The 24,121-nt window shown below is 46.2% G+C and overlaps 1 protein-coding gene across 2 annotated transcripts; it reads right to left on the bottom strand.

Annotated features, from left to right (window-relative positions):
* Window positions 1-1,042: 1,042 nt before the first annotated feature.
* n4bp3 (NEDD4 binding protein 3) lies at window positions 1,043-24,081 on the bottom strand. 2 transcript variants are annotated; one of them, XM_079745243.1, is made up of 10 exons: window positions 23,915-24,081; window positions 7,947-8,209; window positions 7,682-7,853; window positions 6,035-6,271; window positions 5,362-5,483; window positions 4,845-5,049; window positions 4,653-4,745; window positions 4,075-4,320; window positions 3,341-3,563; window positions 1,043-2,261 (listed from the first exon to the last, which is right to left on the bottom strand). In XM_079745243.1, exons 2-10 carry the CDS (start codon window positions 8,186-8,188, stop codon window positions 1,846-1,848), a joined length of 1,956 nt encoding a protein of 651 aa, XP_079601369.1. In that variant the 5' UTR covers window positions 8,189-8,209; window positions 23,915-24,081; the 3' UTR covers window positions 1,043-1,845. The 2 variants fall into 2 exon arrangements, with proteins under 2 accessions (XP_079601369.1, XP_079601368.1); XM_079745242.1 differs by lacking the exon at window positions 23,915-24,081 and adding an exon at window positions 18,043-18,150.
* Window positions 24,082-24,121: the final 40 nt, after the last annotated feature.

The following is a 24,121-nucleotide window of genomic DNA, read 5'->3' as shown; positions in this document are numbered from 1 at the left end:
CTCTCAAGGCCACCTTTTTTATGTTCGGCATAAGAAACTGGGAAGATGCCAATCAGTGTTTATTAAACATCCTGGCACAGTAGCCTTCTATGGACAATGGGCCCTATTCACAGCAGGGAAAACACAGGTGTAGCTCCTAACTCTCATAATAGGGTCGAGTTAGGAATGGCAGTGCACCAGTGTAGACATAACTAGTCAAGTAAATATATGTGGAACTTGCTGGTGCTACGACCACCAAAAATATAACAGACCTTATATTAAAATGACAAGAACAGGAGGTATCTTTACCCTATTATTGACGACCGGGGAAAAATGGTCCATTCCACTGCAGTCTAATGTGTCTTATATCAGAAACCACGTGAGCCCTGGAGTTAAAATAAGCCCAGGTTTAAATAATGTAATAAATGCAAGGGTAACAACCTGGTGAGTCAGCCCCATCTCGTAACTATTCAGGTTTTGACCCGCTGTGGAAAACAAGGCAGCATGGATTCATTTCCTCACTCTCCAGAACGGCATGTGCATAGGCATTTGCATACATTTTGCAAATGATTCACACCAGCAAACGCATACAGTTAAAAGCGTTTCGGATGGCACTTGAATGATTCTGTTCCTGACGTACTCATCTCCCTAGAAACTTCCAAATCTTTCCATTTTTTCTGTGGAACACTTTTTTTTTTCTACGGAAACACAAATTCCTGGAACAAAGACTCCACCTGTTTCATCCAAGCTGATCTTCCACCCTCGGTTATATATACCGAGAAGGTATTTAGGGTTGGCCTTGGAGTTTTGGTGTAGTGATGGGGGTGGAATAGATATAATCCAATGAAAGACGGTTTCTAAACCCCAAAGGCCTCCTCTACAATGTGGGCAATGGGGTTCCAAAGCTCATGCCCCATGGTTTGTATTGGTGAATAAAATAGTTCTGAAAACAGGTGTAGGTCATACGGACTGGAAGGAGGCCTTTAGCCAATCAGGACCCATCTTGAGCAAAACTCTTCGATTTAGTATGCCACTGTTGATATATGTTTATTATTCAGTCCGAGCAAACATTATATACATTTTGTACAGTTATTCCAGTAAAAGAACACAAGTCACAGTATATCATCGCTTTTTTTCTTTGAAAACAGTTGCATTAAACATGGGGCTGATCAAGTAAGGTCTTCTCAGCTAGTCACTGAGCTGGGCCATCTTTTTTGAATATCATTTTTGTAGAACTCTGAAGAAAGTGAAACGATGCACTTATTATACAGTAAGTATACCCTTTTGTATGGTAAAATAAAAATCAGTTGGAGTCATCTACAAACCCTTTGACCTGCTGAGGTGAGCTTGCATCCCAGTGCAGGAGACACAGGTAGAACTCGGAGAAGGACCATAGGGTCTGGCTCCTGGCTAGTCCTAATCCTCCATACTCCACTTCCACTTTTCCAGGCTCCAGGTTGTGCCCTTTATGCACAGACGTTATGTGCAACAGGTGCTTGGCAACAAATCCCTTTGAATCCCTTTGAATTTGGATTAAAGATGGTTCAGTCATTCCAAATATGCATACAAAGATAACCAAACAATGGAACAGGTTACAAAACAAGTCGATTTCATTAACTTAAATACACAGAGGATTCTTCATGAGGAAGTCTGGAGGCTTGCTTGGCCATTCCCAAAGGTTTACTTAAGGACTACTTGGGGGTAGTGTTCAGTGCAGCTAGCGTCAGCAGCAGTGTTTTCTCTGAGGGAGGTGTGGATGGGATCATGGGAGGGGAGCTCAAATCAACAAGGCGAGAGAAGGTTGACGGAGGGACAAATCCTGAAGCTTAGTCATCAAGGAGTTACTACGTTCGTCGACCTGAGTCATCAGATCTCCGACGACTCGATCCTCTCTATCCACGGCAGGCCAGAGGAACGGCTGTCCTCTTCCGCCCTTCCGGCCTCGGACGGAAACCCGTCCCGCTCTAGCGTCCCGCTACCGCTGTTGCCGGCGGCAACGTCACCGCCACCTCTTCCCTCTCCTCCTCCTCCTCCTCCCCCCGCCTTCTCCCAGCCCTCCGGCCCCGCCCTAGCCAGGTGTAGCTCCGCCTCCAGGGCCTCGCTGCGGTGGTACATGTCCAGGTAGCTGGCCTGCAGCTCCTTCTGGTAGCGGATCACCTTGTCCTTCTCCACCTGCCACGTGCGCCTCTCCTCCTCGAAGGCATCGGCCTGCGCCTCGCTCTGCCGGCGCTCCAGGAGCAGCTCTGCCCGCAGGCGGTCCTCCACCGGGGCCACGCCCCCACCTGGAGGAGGAGACAGAGGAGATGTTAAGAGCAGACGGGAGGAGATGTTAGGAGGAGACGGAGGAGATGTTAGGAGGAGACGGGAGGAGATGTGAGGAGGAAAAGACAGGAGAGGGGAGGAGATGATACGAGGAAAGGAGAGGAGGAGACCAGGGGAGATGTTAGGAGGAGACCAGAGGAGATGTTAGGAGGAGACCAGAGGAGATGTGAGGAGGAGACCAGAGGAGATGTTAGGAGGAGACCAGAGGAGAGGTTAGGAGCAGACCAGAGGAGATGTTAGGAGGAGACCAGAGGAGATGTTAGGAGGAGACCAGAGGAGATGTGAGGAGGAGACCAGAGGAGGTGTTAGGAGGAAAAGACAGGAGAGGGGAGGAGATGATATGAGGAAAGGAGAGGAGGAGACCAGAAGAGATGTTAGGAGGAGACGGGAGGAGATGTGAGGAGGAGACCGGAGGAGATGTTAGGAGGAGACAAGAGAAGATTAGAGGAGGAAAAGACAGGAGAGGGGAGGAGATGATAGCAGGAAAGAAGAGGAGGAGACCAGAGGAGATGTTAGGAGGAGACGGGAGGAGATTAGAGGGGGAAAAGACAGGAGAGGGGAGGAGACGAGAGGTGATATTAGGTGGAAATGTGAGGAGATGTACGGGGAGAGATGGCAGGAGACAGTAGGAGGAGACGATAGGAGATGAGAGGAGGAGAAGATAGGAGATGAGAGCATGGAATGACAGGACACGAGAGAGGGCGGGAGGAGAGGAGCGGAAGACACGGGAGGAGACAAGAGGACACGTTAGGAGGAGGAGACGATAGAAAATTTGAGTAGACGTGGGAGGATGTTAGAAGACGACGACAGAGGAAGATGTTAGCAGGAGATGAGAATGTTTCGCATCTCTAATTCTTTTCATTATTTTTTACAATGTTAATGAACTCACAGAATTACCAAACAATTATGTATTGCATAACAATTTGCTTTCAATCAAGCCGATGAACGTCCCAACACTGTATCACTGCGACATGAAAGACAAAGCGAGACCGCTTGTTGTCTACTGACATGAGGCGCGTGAGAGAGAGCGTGACCGTACCCGTGGCTCCGCCCGCAGCGGCGTCCTCCTCGTGCGATTGGCTGAGGCAGGTGTAGCGGCGCTGCAGCGTGTCCAGCTGGCCCCCGCGGCTCCGCAGCCCGCCGCGCGTCTCCCGCAGCTGGGTCTTCAGCTGGAAGATCTCGCTCAGCTTCTGGGTCACCTCCGCCTGGGAGTCGCGCAGCTGCTGCTTCAGCAGGGAGATCTCCCCCGACTTCTGGCACACCTTGGGTGGGGAGGGGAGGGGGGGGGGGAGAGGAGAGCAGGGCGAGAGGGGAGGACATGTAAGCCAAAAACCAAGATGCTTACGTGGAAAAAAAACCAAGCCTTCTCAAGTGCATGTCTTTGGTGTGTTTTGGCTCTTTGAGGCTTTTAAATAAATAAATACATATGTTCCACTTGCTGATGGAAGGGACGACTTTAGCCATTGTTTCTTACACTATAATATTCACAACCCTGATCCCTGGCGGTGTTAGTGCCATGGTCGGGTCAGGTCAGCTGCACAGGCCCACAGCTGAGCTAAACGGTTGAACCATCAACCACCACCTGTGTCTCATTCAGATGAATAAATGTGATGGTACCTCAGAAAGCGCATTCATGTTCACGTCCATGAACGATCACTACCCCACTATATCCTTGTGTCGATCGGGTGGCTTAATCATCTCTGCTAACGGTGTGACCTAGCACTCGTTACCCTTAATGCTCAACAAACACTGTGCTCCACCCCAACCACATACCTGCCAGCGGGTCTCCTCCAGGGTGGGGCTGACTGCGCCCACCTCCTCCTCCTGACCCTTGACCCTGCGGAGGGTGTCCAGCTCCTCCTGGGCGCGGCCCTTCTCCTGCTGGGCCCGGAGCAGCTGCAGCTGGAGGCTGTGCTGGGAGCGCTGGGCGTGCTGGGAGACCTGCCTCAGCTTGGCGGCGTACAGGCCCTTGAGCTCGTCCACCTCCTTCTCCCACAGCCGCTGCTTCCCCTCGAACACCTGGACACACCCGGGGGGGGGGGGGGGGGGGGGGGGGGGGGGGGGGGGGGGGGGGGGGGGGGGGGGTGAATGAATACTTTAGATTTGATCAAATCCAATTTGACTTAAAGTCGTTTTTCAATTTATCGAACAGCTGCAGTGGAAGAGCCTGTGGTATCTGTTACTATAGTAACGGGCATCCTAAAATATTAGTGCAACACATACCTTGCTGTTGGTAGGTGTTAGTGTCTATTCCGGTGGTGGAGCATCATGTCTCCCAGAAAACACATTACGCAATACGCAGACGCTCGCCCTCAACCGAAGTTTGAGAACAGGAAGGGGCGTCCACCCACCTGAGCGATGGCGCCTTCGCTCTCGTCCAGGTTCCTCCTCATCTGCTTCAGCTCGTACTCCTTCTCCACCAGGCGCTCCTCTAGATCCCGGACCTGTGGCCCAGGAACAGAGAGGTAGCCGCTCATACGGTTGCTTTAAAAGGGGTTGCATCACGAAGACGGATTCTGCTCTGTGCTCCACCGCGCACTCACCACGTCCTCCATGGACAGGGAAAGGGGGAGCTCGTAAGGGGGCGGGGCCTCCCCCGGACAGGGCGTCAGATGGCTCAGGGTGGCCATGCTCCGACAGGTCACCGCCACGTCGCCCCCCATCCCGGCCCCGCCCGGGCCCACGCCCCGGGGACCCATGCAGGAGCGGTCCAGGGAGCCGATGGTGTTGATGTGGCCCGTGGACGCGCTGCGGGGAACCCACAGTCGGATTAGAACCGTCTCAATGCGCAGCGCCGATCACCGACCGTACTTTCCGAGTAAGAGCACAGCCATGTCTCCTAGAGCTACTCTGCAACTCTGTGCAGCTGTTCTTTAAACCTGGGTAGTGCAGCACTCAAGAATTTGAATGTTCTCACTGCCTCCCCGACACTGTCACTCGCTTTGTATAAAAGCACTTACGGGATGACTGAACGTGAATGTAAAACACCATCGGTTGCTGAAGTTCTAACATATAAGTCATAGAGCAGCAGTGTCATATGATAAGGAAGCAGTGGTCTACCTGATTTGAGACAGGTGTGGGCGGAAGGGCGGGCGGTACGGAGGCAGGCTGTTCATGGAGTTGTGTCCCGAGTCGGACATGTTGTCATCCTCTTGACTGGCGCCGCGCAAGCAAGCCAAGGCCTGGACAGGAGAGGAAACGTCATGCTTCAGTACCCGTCAGTCATAACAAAAACAACAGTGCGCGTGATTCATTGACTTTGACTCCTCTCGAGATCACAGAGATGAGGTGCGTTTGTTTTGTTTAAAGAGGTGCTTCAGATAATAACGAGACAAGAGTCATGCAGGCTCAAGTATCGGTGATAATAATAATCATTTATACTGTTTATATTGTTTGTCCTGTTTGTCCTTTTTGTCCTTACTTAAGCTTTTACTTTAGCATATATTTTTCTTTTCCTTAGCACTACTTTATACTTTTATTGTGTTGCATTATTTCCTGTGGCTACCACTGCAGCTGTGCTGTAACACAGGAATTAAGCTAATAAAGTTTATCTCTCTCTCTCTCTCTCTCTCTCTCTCTCTCTCTCTCTCTCTATCTATCTATAACTATATCTATATCTATATTTATATCTACATAACATATCATTAATTCTACCTCCGGGTATAAATAAAGTTATCTATCTATGTAACATAGAAGCCATGATGGCTGATGACTCAATGAGGCGAGGGGACACCTTGTGGCCCGCGCTGGACGTTGTTGTTATCGTTGTGGTGTTGCTGGCCCTCCCATGGCGGGAAGGCGAGGAAGAGGAGGAGGAGGAAGAGACGGCCGGGGGCGGGTGGCCGTAAGCCCGGGGCATCCCGCTGTTCCTGTAGTCCAGGTCCTCCACCGGGGACGTGGGGTACAGGTTCTGCATGGAGCTGAAGTTTTTCGGAGCGACTCGCTTGAAGGCAGAAGGCCTGAAATGAGTCTGCAGGGGGGAGGGGGGGAGACAACGGGAGGGTGGAACGGCTTAGAAATACTTCAAATGCTGCTTACGTTATTTCTAGCTATCTTAAGTAACTTTTCTTATACATAAAAACATAATCCCTAATTATTAACTGCAGACTAGACGAAATCCTCCTACACATTTTTTATCAGTCATTAAAATACATGAGTAATACGGTGGCTTTTGAGGTGCGGCAAACTCACAAACTCTGTCTAGTGTGCTAGACTGTGTCTAGCTGTGTCTGTGTTCATAATCCATCGACACGGTTGAGGTCTCTGCTCTTAAACTGCCTTGGTATTCTATTCAATGTAGTGATAGAGATTAGGTTGTCTGAAGAAGTTGATAATGAGGAGGTGGTTAATAACTTTATCTTGGTTTAATTAACGGTTATGAGTCACAATTTACTCATAAACTGCTTTTTTATAACATATAGTCGGCTAAATTAAACTAATTTTTAAACAAATAGAATGTACTAAGACACTTTCTTTCTCTTAATGTTGAAACACTAGCTACAGCACTTTGCTGCTGTACTGCCGGTGTATTGTCTATAAATCTAAAAAGCCATTTATAGTAATACAAACTACTGTTTGAGGTCAAAAATATTGGGGATCTTTTCCAGGTTCAAATTACTCGATTGAATCATTGTTTATTAACGGTATTTACACTTATCTACTTAACACTAAACCATTTAAAGCCATTTCGCTGTTTCACTGTTGAGGCAGATACTGCGGTTTGCCTTTGTAGGGCAGTATATTATACTGAATGATTCATGACTGCAACGGTCAATTGATTTTATCGAGATTGGCAGGTTTTATTTACTTTTTTTACTTTATCTATACATCAATCTCAGCCTGACCAATTTAAACCATCCAATCTGGCCGATGGCCAACAGTCATAAATCATTTAGAAGGCAGACAAAGGCCACTCTAACTGAAGTATGTCACCTGCTTTAGCCACAAAGATTATCCTTTTACTAGGGGTGTGCATCTCTCCTTTATAGGACGATCCCAAACGTATCTAGATACATGCGCTGATTGGTCGAAGAATTTATTTATTTCTAACACTCTGATTGGTTGAAAATTTGAATTTATTTCGAGACACTTTGAAAGGCCTCATACCAACAAGATCATAAAATCTGTGGTTCAGCCAAAAGATAAACACCAACCGGGATTAAAAATTATGATTGGCTTACGTTAAATATTACCCAACTGATACTGCCAGAATGTAAACACATTCGTTATCTTTATATTCCCCTGATAAAAATCGAAATACCTGAACCATTGCTTGCCATTTTAAGTACTTCCCACGCATTGTTTCAAAAAACAGTTTGGGAAGTAGCTGCAAAATGCCGAAATAGCTTTCCCATCTCAACAACACAACAGCAGCAGTTACCTTTCCATATTTCCCTCCGATCGGCAATGAGTTTTTCCCCACGTCTATTTCAGTTCCGTCTTTATTATAGACCTTGGTGTAGAGGCTTTCATCCTCGAGCCCGTTGAGAGAAGTGCAGCCAGAGATAACTTCCGTTTTATTCCTACTTCCTGGATTTGTTCTTGGCTCCTTCCTGTTTTAAAGAAAAATCCCCCATTGAGTGTTAGCTGCCAACGAAATGTGCATGCTGAGTGGACTTAAGCTGGCTTCACTGCAGCGCACCCACCTGCTGATGTTGAGGTAGTTGAGCAGGTCTCTCTGGGTGAAGCCCTTCTTCAGGAGCCCGTTGCTCTGCCGGGGCCTCACCTGGGGCATGGCACGACTGTTCTTGGTCGGGGACACATCTGGCCTCTCCACCAGACTGCCTACACTTCCCATGGTGCAGTTGGAGGAGAGAGGTGGGGCCGAGCGGAAGGTCTTGCTGGAGGAGTTTCGCGTTCGAGGGAGGGTCTGCACCGAGGCAGCCATTGGTTACCAATGAGGCCGGCACTGGGAAAAAAACAAATTGAAAAAATTACCAACACAGTGAGAACTGTAAATGGTACTTGCATGTGTACTTGTGAGTAACCACGGCACAATGACTTCTTAACCACAGTGATTCAGAATACATTTGAAGATGTCTATCATCATAGCTGGTGTCACAATGACAAACAGCTCCTCCTCTTTCACTAAAGATGCCTATCGTGCACTCAGCACACACACGCAAAAACCTGAGATAGCACAGATGTGTCTTGGACTGCGTTTCGCAATCCAGACAGCTGTTTCTGGGAACATAAAGACCAACACGGTTGACCACACGGTGAGTGCAGACTGCAGCATAGTGCTCTAATTTCATAATGACACCCTCCATATCACACAGACATGCAAACTGTATCTATTTTCATTTTCCATATGGGAAATCTTTGCAATGAAGCCTCCCAAAAAACATAGAGACTGTTGCAACAAGGCACAGTGAAAGGGATGTTTGTATGTTGGACTAAATTAATTACAGGAATAATCAACTAAGATTGAACAATGTTAACATTACCATCCTGTTATCGTCATCATAACATTTCAACCGTCGATTCAGTTTCCAACAGTGAGAGAATGGAAGATCTTCTCAAGGATCATAAAACCTCACAAGTCTCTTACATAACTTCATAAACCATGATGCTGCATCCGGACTCATTCCCCTTCAAACCAGAGTCAACACGAGTATTTTGGGAAACACCCATTCCATGGAAAAACTGTAAAAATGAGGGTGCCTAAGTTTGTTGCCGTACTTCATCCATTAACATAATCATGTGCATGCAATTTATAGAGCATATGATGTGCAATTATAGGCATAGCCTCTGTGTGTGTGTCAACAAACCCAAACCCAAACAAAACTGCAATTACTTGTCTGTTTATGATTATATTCCAACGTAGAAAGCAATATAAACTGCATATTTTTATCTTTGAGTCTCTAAGTTAAGACCGCATTGAGGAATTTTTATTGGAGTACAATGGAACCACTAACACAAACAACCCTTATATTAGACTGTGATATACGTTTATATTCCATGCAAACACACAACTTGGCACATCTTTCTGGATCATTCCACGGAAATGTCTACGCCCTCCATGTTTTATGATCCACATGAATCTAAAAGGATTCTGATTGGCCGGTCTGCGTTGGGCTACAGCAGCAGACGAGAGTAAGGTGTATTCCAAGGGCATAGATGGGGATTAAGAAGAGTACCAGAACCACCATCCCAGTTGGCACTACTGTCTCATATCCTTCTTGAGTCCAGCCTCTCATCATTACTGTCACTCCCTCCTCCACCACCCTCGACACCAACCAGCACCACAGCTCTCCTTTTCTTCTTTACCACTCCCTCTGTTCCTTGTGCTCAGACCGCCTCATTAAAGGCCTTTATATTGATCTCACCCCATTGACCTCGCTCTCCTTCCCAGCATAAACATCCCCGCCAGCAGCAAGGAGACATTCTCCAGGCTGTAAAACACACACGAACGCGCCTCGGCCGCCCTTATCCTACCTGGGACTCGCATAGAGATGAGGGGGAGGAGTATACAGACTGCAGATGTTCAATGGTGTCATTCATTACAGACGTAGTCTATTGCCTCTGTTGCCTTAGGGTGGAGCGCTGTTGTGCTGGCGTGTGCTGTGAGTGTAAAGTATGTTCATGATGGTTTTCCTTTCTAGACAATAGTTTTACAATAGGGTTACATCCGCAATGCTGTCCACTCTCCCTGTTTTTAAAGAGTTGGTTTGAATGCAAGTGGAGACGGAGATTTCTATATGGAAACACGTCACAATGCCATAAATGCAATACCATTAAAAGCAAATAGATTTTCTTTCTTTTTTGTTCCACACAGATAATCATAAGGCAAGTGCAAATTGATATAAGAGAAGGGAAATTCCTTTGTGGAAAATGTTAACAGATGGGTAGCCTACAATTTTATTCTAATAACTTCTTATGAATCATGTCAGAACTATTTATTAAAAATAACAGATCAGAGTAGTACTCGGCAGTGGACGATCCTCAAACGTTGAGGGACTGGAAACCAATATATCGTCAGTGACAAAGTCACTGAAATCGCCCAGTATGCATATTTGTAATATTTTCAAGGCCCGGTATAAGCCAACAAAAACTTAGAGGCGATAGTGGCAGGCAGACTTCAGCATGATAGAGAAGTGGGGTTGGGATTGATGTGACGGCATCTCATTTTTGTAGTCTTCATTACTATCTCTGCGGCCCAGTGGCAAATGGCTCACTGGCCGAAACCGGTCCGCGGCCCAGTGGTTGAGAACCCCTGCTCTAGCTCACACAGGCATAGTCAGATTCCCAGAGCCATTATTAAATCCTCTCTAAAAAACAGCATGAATGCACTATTCTTCAAGAGAGGTGGACCCTCACTGCCCCCCTCTCCCCCCCTTCCTGCCGTTGACATCGATTACTCAGATGGTTAAAATAGCATAGCAGCTAGCGGGCGGTAAATGGGAGAGGTATTCATGAGGCTTCCAAACAACAAAACATTCTGTGTACACATCTGGCTTCATGCATGCACTGACGCACGACTAGTTAGTCACGCCTAACCGCTGATGGGATACCGGTAACATAATTTAACATTAACAATGCATTTTGTTAGTGGTGTGGTCAGGAGAAAACCTAATTGTTTATGTGGTTTTACGGGCAGGGATGGTGTGTGACGCGTCAATACAGAAGTCAATATCGTCATCATTTAAGTGAAGGGATGCATCAATATATTGGTTAGAATATAATGTTTTTTGAGCTGTTTCCTTTTTTGTCTGCCAAGAAAGGTCTTATCAGCGAGTAATTTCGATGCTTACTTTTTTAACAAGGCAGCCTGACATTAAAATGTATCTTATACAGAACCCCATGACCTCTTACACAGGGGTTTAGGCCCCCAGTAGGCGGTACAGTATGTACTTCCTGTAGATGAAAAGCAATCAATGTTGGGCACAGAGCCGAAAAGAGAACAATACCGTAGAAATATCGGAAGAGTCACTTTGTTAAAAATCAATACACCAAATTAAGATCCCTATGGCTGGCGAATCGGTGTGAATCGGTGTGGAGAAGTGCTAGAGAAAGAGAGAGTGAGTGAGCAAAACACAGCTTGGGGAAGATGGATATGAGCAGAAAATCCTTTTAGGCAGGGAGCACAAATCCGTCAGGCATTAGGAAATCTTGCGTCCAGTTGTTCTCGGTAATCGCCCAAAGGTTTATGGGCCAGGAGTACAGGAGTACAGGGAGGCCCTGCAAGGTTTACAACTCAGCCCCCAAACATAAGGGACCGGCACTTCACACTTTGTGTGAATGCGCACGTGTGTGTGTGTGCGCGTGTGGGCGCTCATGTGTGTGTGTGTGTGTGTGTGTGTGACTTGGTAAAGGGTGGAGGCCCGGAGCCTTTGATAGTATGTGGATTGCTTTGCTTTTGATTTATGCTGCGGCGCTACAAAAAAGCTCTCATGTGCTTTTGTTCAAAAGGAGTTTTTTCTTGAAGGAAAACTTAAAAAGAAGGCCAACATCAACTACTGGTGGTGTTAAGTGACAGCAGGTGGAGCATACCAGCTTCATAAGACTCTCACATCCTGACTTGCATCTGCTGGACTGCCAGCCGCAGGGTTTTATTCTCTGCTAGAAACCCCAAATCTTTGGATAGTGAATAATATGAACTATGATTTGATATTTGACATGAAGTACAATTCACTCTAGCTCAATATATTAGATGATCAAACAAGCCTTTGTTTCACAGAGGTCGGATTACTTCTGACAGCCACTTAATACTGAATCAGCTGAAATTATATTGTTCACCAAACTCATCTTATCCCACTTGCTATAAATAAAATACAATAGAAAAACAATGGCGGCAATAGATTGGATCATCACAAATAATGTGTCTTCATTCAATGCCTTGACTCTATCATATGTTTTGTTCTGAACCTTTAGGCGTAGTGTTCTAGCTAGAACGTACTATGCAAGTCAGTTCAGTTGGATGCAAAATGTTGAGTCACCCAAAACAGTGTGACGTGTATTTGACTCCCAGCTGGACAGTTCTGGGTTCGCAACTCAATGTCCTCGGTCTAGGCGTCCTTCAGCGACGCGCCTGACCCCTACCTGCTCATTAACGTATCTGACTTCCCCGTGCGTCGCCGTGGGAAAAAAAGGTGTTAAACAGTAAGTTAAACGGCTTCCGGAGGGGCACTCTCTGAGCCAGTGCACCAGTCAGGGGGCCAACGGAAAAACACAAAGTAACTCATGGAAATAAACCCAGAGCGTGCCGTGGGGACACTCGGGCTGGGGGCCGGTCACCTCCGCGTGGAGAATCACACAGAGAGCCACAGAAAAGACACATTCCAAAGACGCTTGTGTACTTCACAACACAAGCTCAGGCTCGTCCGCGGCTTTTGATGTGCCATCGGCGCACTCTCCCTCAAACGCACACACACACTTCAATGTGTGTGTGCTTCACCTCGCTCAATAGATCACTGGCTGACGCACCGAAAGGTGTGAGCAGCTATCTGCCAAACGCTACAAAAAAAAGACGTTGGTACTCCGCCCCTGTGCCAACCTTTCTCTCATCAGTCTCTCTCACGCACCCTGCTTCTCTCTCCTGTCCCATGATCAAAGTTTGTTGACGCGAGTGTTGGATACAGTATGGGTCCTGTTCAGACTCCCACACCAGCACACTTGCAGATGACACATTCCGTCCTCACTGTAGAAGGAGCTGTGCTCACAAGCCTACGAGCTGCTTGGCTAAACACAGCCTGATACTTATATGGCCGTATTATGCAGCGGCGTATCTCGGTAGCCTGGGCTATTTGAAGAGCATTTTGAAATAATCCTGGGAATATATATAACGATATATTTATTATTTAATTGTTGAATGAAAATGTTAAACTAAAATGTGTTAATAGGCTAATTCATAATAAAAGGCAACTATAATATTTCCAGACCCAAAGAATTTCAGGGTGATCGTCAATTGTAAAAACTGCTGATGACAATATAATAATTGCGTAAAAATAATGTTTGCGGACTGTCAAATGGGGTTGTAACTCTGCTCCCCTTCCACTGCTCGGTAATGGATGACTGCTGTGTTGTGTTTTACTGCAGAGGTTTGACTCAGCAGGACGGGGCTGGCGGTCTCAGGAAGCTTCTGCCAGCGGAGCTTTCTATGGGCCAGACTGACTGTATACTGCAGTGACGGGCAATTAACACATTAGTGAGGTTGCCAGCGCTACGAGAGGGAGGGCACAAAGAGGATTCATCTGGGCACACGGGGAGAGCGTTGCATCTGAACTGAGCGTAACCTCCAGGGGGATTTGAACCGTTCGGTGGGCCGCTGTTGTCTTACAATAGGAAGAATGCTTACATTAGTAGCATGGGTGGCCACAGTGGGCAGCTAACCCCTAACCCTGGGGCTGTAACAGTCAGTTGTGCCATGCTCGACCAGTTGAGCAAGGCATGCGTGACCCCTGTCAAAGAAATTGCTCATGCATTAAAACAGCATAAAACATTAAAAAGCCTTAACAGTGCTAAAAAGTGAGTATTTTCTCTTTAGTGTTGTGACATGTGGAGTGATTGAACATCTGGGGGCCCAAGGTGCTCAGGGCCAGGCAGAGGGCTGGGAGGAGGGCAGTGGGGCTGCACATATTGGCCCTTAACAGGCCAGACTGTAATGAGTTAGCTCCGGGGCCCATGGGCATCGCAAAGCAGCAGCACTCTATAATTATCAGGAGTTTATTCATTATGGGATGGGGAGAAAAAGACAGGCAGACAGGCAGACAGAAGAAGACAGGCAGACCGACAGACTAACAGAAAGACAGAGGCTATTTCATGGAGCCTTGAAGTCAAGTCAGGAGAAACACATTGCTTCTCTGGCAGAGATCTATGCAGCGCTAGGTGCTGGGTTGAGTATACAGACATGTACACACATGTTAAAAATAAGCATTTGGTGGTGAACTGACCCAAGGCCCACATGAAAACTGTGTGTTCAGCCCTTCTCACCACATGCTATGAGATATGAAGAAGTGGTGGCCCGCTACTTCTTCATGTAAAAAGATGCGCAAGAACTTTTTGCACAACAAGACAGGGTATACCAACCAATAAACTCACAGTAGACAGAAACCCAGTGCACCTGGTAAAAATACAAATACTATACAAATTTTAAAAATGTAGTTAAATATAAAGATGGATAGAGATTCAGGTCAATTACAGTAAAAATTTACTAAGAAAGAAAAAAACATGTCAAGATATTTATACCTTATGATGATTAACAGTTTGCTAGACAGATAACTATGTGACTTCCCCAGACACTACTGTGTCTGGGGAAACATAAGATATTTTCCACTGGTGGTCAGTGACATGATTGCCGTGCTATTTTGACTCACACGCCTTCCATTGATGGCAACTGCTTGAGACTTGTCAGGGGCCAAAAGGTCAACGTTTGACGTAAAAGACCCCATTGAGACCAAACTGATCTAGCCAGACAATGTCGGCCATGGAAAAAAGTACTGGACACTACTGGCTTTATCCTACAAGCTTCGACGCGTCAATCAGGGATAAAGCTGGAGGCCACGATCCAACCCAAATATGGTTTGCGTGATCAAAATACTAATCCCAGATTTCCCATTTAAATCTGGCGCTTGCCTGATACTTTCTTTTGGAACATGTTCATCTCTTTGAACATGTTCCTCTTCGATAACCGATAAAACCTTTGTATTGCACTGATGACCTTTGTGTTACGTATTGAACCTGCTCTAGCTAGGCTAATTCCTCTGACCAATTCAGCCCATCACCATCAATTACCATCATCCTGGCCGATAAGCTTCGGCCCCCTTACTGTCAAATCGGACTGCAATGAATTGTATTTGTGGAGCAATTTAAATCAAACAACCTGCTACACGGCCTCAGTATGGCTGTTGGACTTATCAGGGACGCCTGTCTGGGGTCCATTGGCCTTTTGTCAGACCCCATTGATCCGGGCCTTACCAGTGCTATGATGGATGGCTGTACGGACACGAGAGCTGCGAGGACAGCAGTACACTGGGGAGCACCATGGGAAGAGGTCGATGTAGTCTGATGTTGATCTAGAGTCCCAGGACTGTACAGTCGATACTGTACTCTGCTCATGTCAGCATTGAAGAATATCTAGTTCACATCCTGATTTTATACAGGGCACAACCTGAAAAGGATATGTGTACTATATTTATGGTAAAATATAGACTGTAGTATCGTGGAGTTGTATCAAGTAATTGTTTCGACAGTGTCTATTTGCGGCACCTGGCACCGTTCATGGGCTAGGTACTGTGTACAAGAAAAGGACTTTATGCACTTGTAATGACATAACGCCCGTGTGGTTCTATATAACAGAGGGGAGAACAAGACCGATATCAAAGGCACTACAAGGTAAAGTGCTACGTAGGCAGCAGCACTGTGTGAATCACAAAGAGCAAACAACATACACACACACAACGATTTCGTTTTTTTTGTTGCTGATCCTGATCCAGTCCAACTTCTCTGTTTGGCCTCCTCTCACCGGGTGAGGTCAGACAGAGTTGTTTGCTGAAAGATATTGACGAAAGTGTGTTAAGCGCAGAGCAGCGGGCCTTGTTTGCAGTGGATGATGGGGAAGCGTTGGAAGGGAACCGAGGGACATTCCGTACATTTCTAACTAGCTAATTATTAATGGGTCTCCCTCTGGTAAATGGTGCATAAGCACTGATGGTAAGGCTGTGGGGCTGTGGCCATTAGCACAGGGCTAATGGATTTCTGTCCCAGGCAGACAGAGGCGGCTATTCCTGGGTTTACAATTCAGGAGACTGAGAGTTAAAGGTGCACTGTAGTGGAACGGACGAGGCAGAAATGGAATATCATTGTCGTTATTTCATCCCTTTTATTTGTGTATAATCCCATGAAAATAAGAAAGATGGTTGTTTTTTTTTGTTATCTTAAAACAAGCCCTTTATATCTACATAGGGAGTGGGTCCTCCTCCACAGAGCCCACCATGATGCACCACAATGTTTCCACAGTAGCCCAGAACAGACATAAAGCTTTTAATCCTAATCACTATCTTACTCATAAACTATGACCTACAGTTTGACAGACTGTAGGTCTACTTAATAATATATCAACAAACCTCATCACTTGGTGGTGGGTGTGGTAATCAGTTGGTTGCAATCTGCAACCTCACACTAGATGCCACTAAATCCTACAGCACCTTTAAAAAATTCACAATTTCCTGTCACTCCTAGGAAACATTAAACCCCACTCCCCAATAACAGGCCCACCGTTGAATAGAAAGAGGAGAGGTAGCCAGGAGTAATAGCTCTAAATTAAGCTTATAAAAGGCAAACGTATGTGAACGTGAACCTTCCACAAAAGGTCCTCTATCTGCCGCTACAAAACAGAAAAGGCTCCATTGTTTGCCCCTGTTAAGGGTTCATGTAGGAGCCACCGCACTGTGATTACAGCGATGCATTTAGAGTGACTCCCACCCAGTACATCAACTCACACCTGAACCACTTTCACTAAACAGCAGGTGTGTGAGAGAGAGCGCACCAGCCCACACAAACACAGTTTAGAAGAATGACCTCAAACATTACTTGTGTATACTATGATGTCCATTGTAATTATCCTCAGCAGTGAGACACCCATTGTGCTATAACTGTCCTGAGTCCCACTCTCTCAGTCTTCTTATTATGTGACTGTGACATCGACTGAATCGCAATGGAGAGAAAGAAATATCTGAAACTGTTGTATGCCTCGCTCCTCTGTTTTGTGTTCAGCCGGCCACAAGTAGACAGAAAATGAACCGGGTGAGATAAGTGCAGCGTGGGTAAACACTGATGCTGATGCCACATTTTTTCGGCATTACCCAAAGTTTCTGTGTAAATAAGGTTAGCGTTTGGTGTTAGCGAGTGCTGAGTAGAAGAAAATAATCTGTGGGAAACACCGGTTTTAAAATCCCTCCATCGTGGCCACTATTAACACGATGGGCCGGTTGGCAAGAGCAGACTACACTACAAAGACCCAACAATAAACTCAAAGGCTACGCTATAACACAATTAAAAGTAAGTTAAATATAGTGATGTATGCCATTCGCTTGTGAGGCCTTTCAAGTCGCAAGGCCACGATAATTAAGATACCACAATAAAAAGAAACGATCAAATTTTGAAAACAAAGCTAAGACTTCCTGAAACATTGTTCTTGTATGTACAGGGTGCAATCATTTTGAGTGCCTGTCTTTGGGGATTTCCGAGGAAAGGATTAGTGGATCAGACCAGTGGATTCAAATATCACCTCCTTGGAAGGTGGAAAATGTGGGTGGTTCTACATCACAAACATCAGAACTTCCTCACTAACCGTAGAAGGATCGCAGCCTACACCTCTCCCATCTCTGCTTCAAATAAATATGGATATGTTCATATTGACTCATATGGATGTGAAAAATATATATTCATAACTGGTGGGTCTTCTGCTTTTCCTGGAATATTGTGGGTGTTTATACTGTGTAAAGCATGTTCCCATGCAGTAACTTTACAGTCCATAGCATTTTTTCAACAGAAATGATTACAATGTGTAGACTTGCACTGACAGGTTATACAAGGTTCACTTTTGTTCCTGATTTACAATAATAACTGATGATTACAATAGCCAGCTGTGTGAGGAACTGCTAGCATAGAAAATGATTATACAAAAGTTTACTAAACTTAACAAAATCCACATTGACAAAAGCTATTTAAACAGATGTGTAGCAGTGATGTAAAGAATGGAGGTTTAAAATCAAAAAAAGGTTCATGTAACAGATAACCTACCTGCTACTTCAGTTCAGCTCTGTGATCCTAATCCCATGCTGTGTCAAACGCTCTCTCTCTGTCTCGCTCTATATCATGCCCCAGCCAGTGTCACTCAACACAACTTTGTGTGTTGCCATAGAAGTTAAACTGCGAGGGGAGGTGGAGATGGGAGGAGGCTGAACTCTAATGCAGTCTCACTGTCTTAACCTCCTCCCTTTTTCTGCAGAGCCATAAAGGAGAATGTCCCACCTCACCTCAGGGTTTTAGGTTAGTTTTTTCTGAGCTGTGTCAAAAGAGAACCCTTGTCCCAAAGTATAAAATCACAGTGGTGATCCATCATGGTTTATTATATGGTACTATGGTACTATAGTATATGGTAAATACTATGGTATGTTCAGGTACAACAGCATCCTATAACTCTATAACACTCTCACACTAAATCGGAACTCTTCGAGATCAGCCAACATCCGAGTCTCCTGTGAAGGAAAACCCAAACATACCGCCCCCCCCCCCCCCCCCCCCCCCCCCCCCCCCCCCCCCCCCCCCCCCCCATCCACACATACCCCCCCACATCACCCTCATTCTCTCTCTTTTTGTGTGGATAATTCACACAGAGATTCCTCTTTTTGGACCCAGTGCGGTCAAACCTGTTCTCCCGGTTCACAGACAAAGGACCAGGATGTGAGATGGTTCACGCCAAGCGGTCCGGCCAGCCCTGCTGTTGACACGGGGCAGACACGGCCCAACCGGACGACTACTCAGGCTGCATATAATGCACGGGTATGTTTGTGGAAAGTTAAACGCACAATAGAGTTGGGGGGGGGGGGAGATGGAGGGGGTCAGACTGGTCTACAGAGAATGACAGAACAGGAAGATGGAGGGGGGATGATCGGAGGAGGTGAGTAAACGACGGCAGGGAGAGAATGAGTCCAGGATGTAAGGACGATGAGGAGAAGGAAGTGGATAGGTACGTCTTTGTGTGGACTGGCGAGATAATGAGTTACCCCCCCCCCCCAACCCCATTCCTTCCTAGGAGGCTTGGTCACAGCGTAGGTTCCGATGCCCTATCGTTTTACACAGAGAGAGAGGGAGAGAGAGGGAGAGAGAGAGAGAGAGAGAGAGACAGAGAGAGAGAGAGAGAGAGAGAGAGAGAGAGAGAGAGACAGAGAGAGAGAGAGAGAGAGAGAGAGAGCACATTGTTTGCCTCCTCCCTGAGAGAAGAGCTCTCTCTGGTCTCTCTCTGGTCTCCCTCGGGACGAGGTGGGCCCCGGGGCTGGGGGGGGCTGATTTGACAAGATGTTTGGGAAGCGCCAGGGAAGTGAGTGAACCGATGGATTGTACAGACCCGATGAGAAGTCTTGGTGGAGGTCCAAATAATAAAGTGCCCTGCCCCGCAGATATGCAGAACACCCTGGCAGACAATCAAAGCCATTCCCATAAAAGTGAACATGGAATGCTTTTTTTTTTTTATCCGGTGCCTCGAAAGCCGCTGACTAGACCACATGAAGTATAAATTATGAATACAGACATGATGAATGAAAGGGCAATAGCCCCCAAATGAAGCAGTGCTCGGTAACTCTTTATTATCCTTAACGAGCGCACCGTCCTTGTCATTACTGGTGAGCCTTGCAGCCATGCTTCAGACCAGATTCCACAGATGATAGCGTTGTTGATGTGAGATTATTAACTGTCTCTCTTCATTCTCACACAGCGGAGGTAGCTGAGGGACGCACCTGCAGGTTTTGCTTGAGTGTTTGGCAGGCTGAAGGGAAGTGCAGCAGTAAAAGAACAAAGGAAACAGTACAGAAAACGAGCAGGCAGGAAATGTGAAGAAGGATAAACAGACACATAGATGTGATTGGTACTGGAGATAGGCACAAAGGCAACTCATAAAAAGGGCAGGTATTAAGGGTCTGCTAACAACCTCATCTACCTGTCTGACTGTAAGGTATGAGGAGACCTTTTTGGACCAGACTCATTTCCTCCTAGGATCCTGCAGTGATCCTCCATAACAAGACGGAAACCAGCTTTGGGAACTATGCAGGCTAAGGGAAACCTGCCAAGTCTGTCAACCTCTGCATACATAGCATCAGCAGTGATTAATATAGCTGCTTTGTGACTCACGACCAAAATGATTTTTCTCAATTTTTTTCCTTTATTTTGCTATACAATACTTTGTTAAGGGAAATGCCAATATATATACAGGCTTTTGTAACCAGTATTGAGTTGGTCCAGTGGATCAGGCTTTGTTCCAAATCACTGTCAGGTTGGATCCCTAGTGGTATAGACAAAAGCTAGGCTAAGGATTCGATCAAATAGCGTAAAACAGCAAGAATGTCAAGAAAGACACAAGGATTTGGACTGTAACTGCCAAACAATTGCCATAAAAAGGCATAGTACTATACCGGGCTTTACTAACAAAGTACACGTCAGTATCTATCAATGGTGGTGGAGGGTGTGGTGATACATCGGGGGAGATAAGCCTACGCAATGAAAACATTAAGAAATAATCTGAACAAGCTTATGACGAAACTCACACCAGACCTTGTCCGAGCAGCCGGATGCCGGCAGGCTAAGATGTGAAGGGGGGCTATTTATAACCACCATCGGAGCGAGGAACATTCAGAGACAAAGACCCCGGCTAGGGGTCTTTTTTTAACCCTCCCATGCGTTGACCTTTCTTCCGCTGAAGGTCATTGAGGTCCCGGCATTCCTGGCAACTACACAATAGATTTAGAGGAACCATTGGATTCACGTGAATGTTTAGTATTAGTATTGCATAACATCCGTTTGCTTCTACCAGCATTTTCTTTTTTAAGTTATGCAAGCAAGTTGTTACTATTATTCTGGTTTAGAAAGCAAGGATTTATGGATCTGTGATTGCATCTGAAGTGCTGAGGCCCCTTGGGCTGGGCTGACACCATGTACAAACACTTCAGCCACACTCAAACCTTACAGGTGGAGAGTGTTGCTACACTCTAAACTATACAATGGCATTTAGACATTTGACCTCCTGCCAGGTATCCAATCTCTTACGATGTTGACAAAGACCAAATACCTCTGTGCCAAACTGCTTTTTACTTCTATTTACATGTGTAACCAGGAATTGGCTTCCACTGATGACGCGAGAAACAAGAAAGTATTCCAAACTCCCTTGTATTGGCTCGCCAAACAAACCTAAGCTCAGTATGGTATGCATGTTCAAATATAAGGACTGAAAGAGAAACAAACACAAGCCAAACTATTCCTGTTATGATTTACCACCTACACACACACAGGCGCTGCAAAGAATCTTCCAAACTCAAACCATCCAAACGGCGTAATATTAGCTGATATCAAGCAACATTAAACATTATAGCACTTTATCGACTGATAAAGTTCTGCTTGAACTGATACAACTGAAGCTAATCAAATTGGTGCAATGCGAGACTCTCACAGCACAACCAAGCCTCTACTTTGTAATAGAAAGTATTTGAGTCGCTCCACATCTGTCACAGTCAAGTAGCTTAGAAAGGAATTAACATAGCCTTACATTGAAGGAAAAAGCAGGCGCTAGCCATTCCAATCACAGCAACATGGTGGGTCATAGATTATGTGCGTGTGAATAGCTAGATTTACGACGGCAAAGCCTAGTGCTGTGGATGGAGTGCAGCTCCGTCTGGTCTAGAGGGCTAAAGGGCTTCACGTCTTAGGGAGGAACAGTTCCAACAGTTCCAAACAGTCTTTCAGCCGGTCGGTCAGACCGAGCAAACCTGGTCCAAGGCCCCAAAGTGATTGCCTTCGGCGCGGCCATGCTTTAATCACTTCGACAGACGGTCCCTCAAGAGAGAGAGGATGAGTACACAGCGACTGCCAGGGCGTGAGAGCACTGTGTTTAATCCCAGCTGGGCACAACACTTTCCCCTCAGAGCATTCCAGCACGCCCCATACTGACCGTCAATAAGCAGTCTATCGGATGAGGAGGGAAGAAGCGTAGAGTTAACAGGATGAAGGATTGACAGCAGCTGGTCAGAAAAGGTAGGAAGGGAGGAACTAATGAGGGAGGGAAGACCCGGTGGAAGTGTAAAAGGAGGGGAAAAGGTGATTATCGGATGATTAGCTGGTTGGCTGGCCTGAGGGTCGGAAAGGTCTGTCCACTAAAACAGAAGCAGTGTTGTGTGTCGGCTGGCCTGGGGTATATTGCCTGGCAACTTTGCACCAACTGACATTCTTTGCACGGGTCAACAAGACCAGTCAAGCCACAACAACGCTAGTTACTCATAAACACTAGACACGCAAGCAATGACATTATTTGGGAGGTTAAAAAACAACTTTATTTGTTGTCTATGCAGAGCCTTGGATAAGCAAGCACTGAGGAATCTTGTCTGACGGGAGGGTTGTTGATGTTGAAAAGCACTCCTCATCAACGTTATTACAAAAAAGGAGGCAGAGAATATTTCACTCTGCATCTCTTCTTTCATTTCTTTTGCTCTGCCGGGCTAAGCAGCCGGCCGGCAGACATCCAACGGTCAGCAGAATCCCTGTTACATCAGCTGCCAGCGCTTTTAAGAACTCTCTCTCTCTCTCTCTCTCTCTCTCTCTCTCTCTCACACACACACACTATAAACAAATGCGTTCACACACCCACAGTTCAGCTGTTTCACCCAAGAAAGAAAAGAGATGCCCCCCCGCTCGAGTTACAGGGTCTCTCCTTAAGTTACGGGGCCGGTTGGCCCCGCAGGACCTGTGATAAGGACTGATCTTAACAGCTCACCTTGTATCTAGTCTACAATCTGTCTTATTTTTCTTTAACTGACAGAGATAACAATTAATATCCTGTTCTTTAGGGATCGAGGACCCAGGCTTAAAGACACATCTTTGTGGGTCGAGGATAACCACAACGCAACGTTTAATCGTCGGCAATTATGATGTTAGCCGTAGACATTCTCATTGAGACCGTTTCTGAATGTCCACTGACTCTGTAATGTAAGAGAATTTCCCCCAGCTTTTGGCTTTTAGTTTTTTTCAGGATGTGTCTACAGTTCAAAGCCATTCCAGATACACAACTGTACCATTAATCATGTCAGCACACTATCAGTCTGCTTTTATTTTTGTTTGAAGAAAGTTTAGAGCACTTGTTAAACTTCAGCCCGTTTCTTCCCAGGACTAAAGAAGCACGCAACCAGAGCTTGACCATCCTCTGGTGAATGAACTATGATTGGGCAGAGGTCAGAGGTCACCTGTGGCCTCTGGTCTCCACGACAACAGCCTTGCAATCTTTAAGACTGACCGACTCCCTCCCCCGCCACTCAAACACTCTTTCATACGGCCTCTCTCACAGCGACACACACACACACACACACACACACACACACACACACACACACACACACACACACACACACACACACACACACACACACACACACACACACACACACACACACACACACACACACACACACACACACACACACACACACACACACACCCTTTTGTCCCCAAACTTCAGGGCATCAAAGAGACGTAGGAGTTCGTTCTTCCACCCAAACATTTACAGGCCAAACACATTACTATCCACGGCAGTCCCCTTATTTTACCCCTCGCCAAGGGACCACAAGATGACAAGATAGATTGTGCTTCTCCTCTCAATCTCTGTCACCTCCACGGACACTTTGAAAACGGCAAATAAGTAACATGAGATGAACAAGACTATTGCAATTCAGTTGAACAAGTTGAAGAAACATGGAGAAAGATCGAGCAACCATCATGAGCAATGCAGCAACAACGTTGTCAATTTAACCTGCAGATAGAACATGCATTAAGCTATAACAGTAGTATAAGCATGTTAATGAGCCCTTGGTTAATGCGACAACTCTTATCCCAAAATGATTGCAAAATCGGTGCTCACCATATTTCGGACCGACGTATTTCATACGTCGGACATTCCTTGAATCTAGTTAAAACGATCCCAGTGCGGAGTTTGACTCGTTATAAGTGTATAGGCCTATGAGTTTGAATTATGGCGTGTATATATGGATCCGAAGATGGGTTGATCCACGTCTATGAGCAGGACGTTCCGCTGGGTCGGCTGTGTAGAGAGAAGCAGACAAAGTGC

The sequence above is a fragment of the Pollachius pollachius genome (genome assembly GCF_949987615.1).
Source record: "Pollachius pollachius genome assembly, chromosome: 10".
NCBI classification, from domain to species: Eukaryota; Metazoa; Chordata; class Actinopteri; order Gadiformes; family Gadidae; genus Pollachius; species Pollachius pollachius.
Note: the sequence above shows the minus strand (reverse complement) of the source record. Positions and strands in the feature narration are given on the sequence as shown.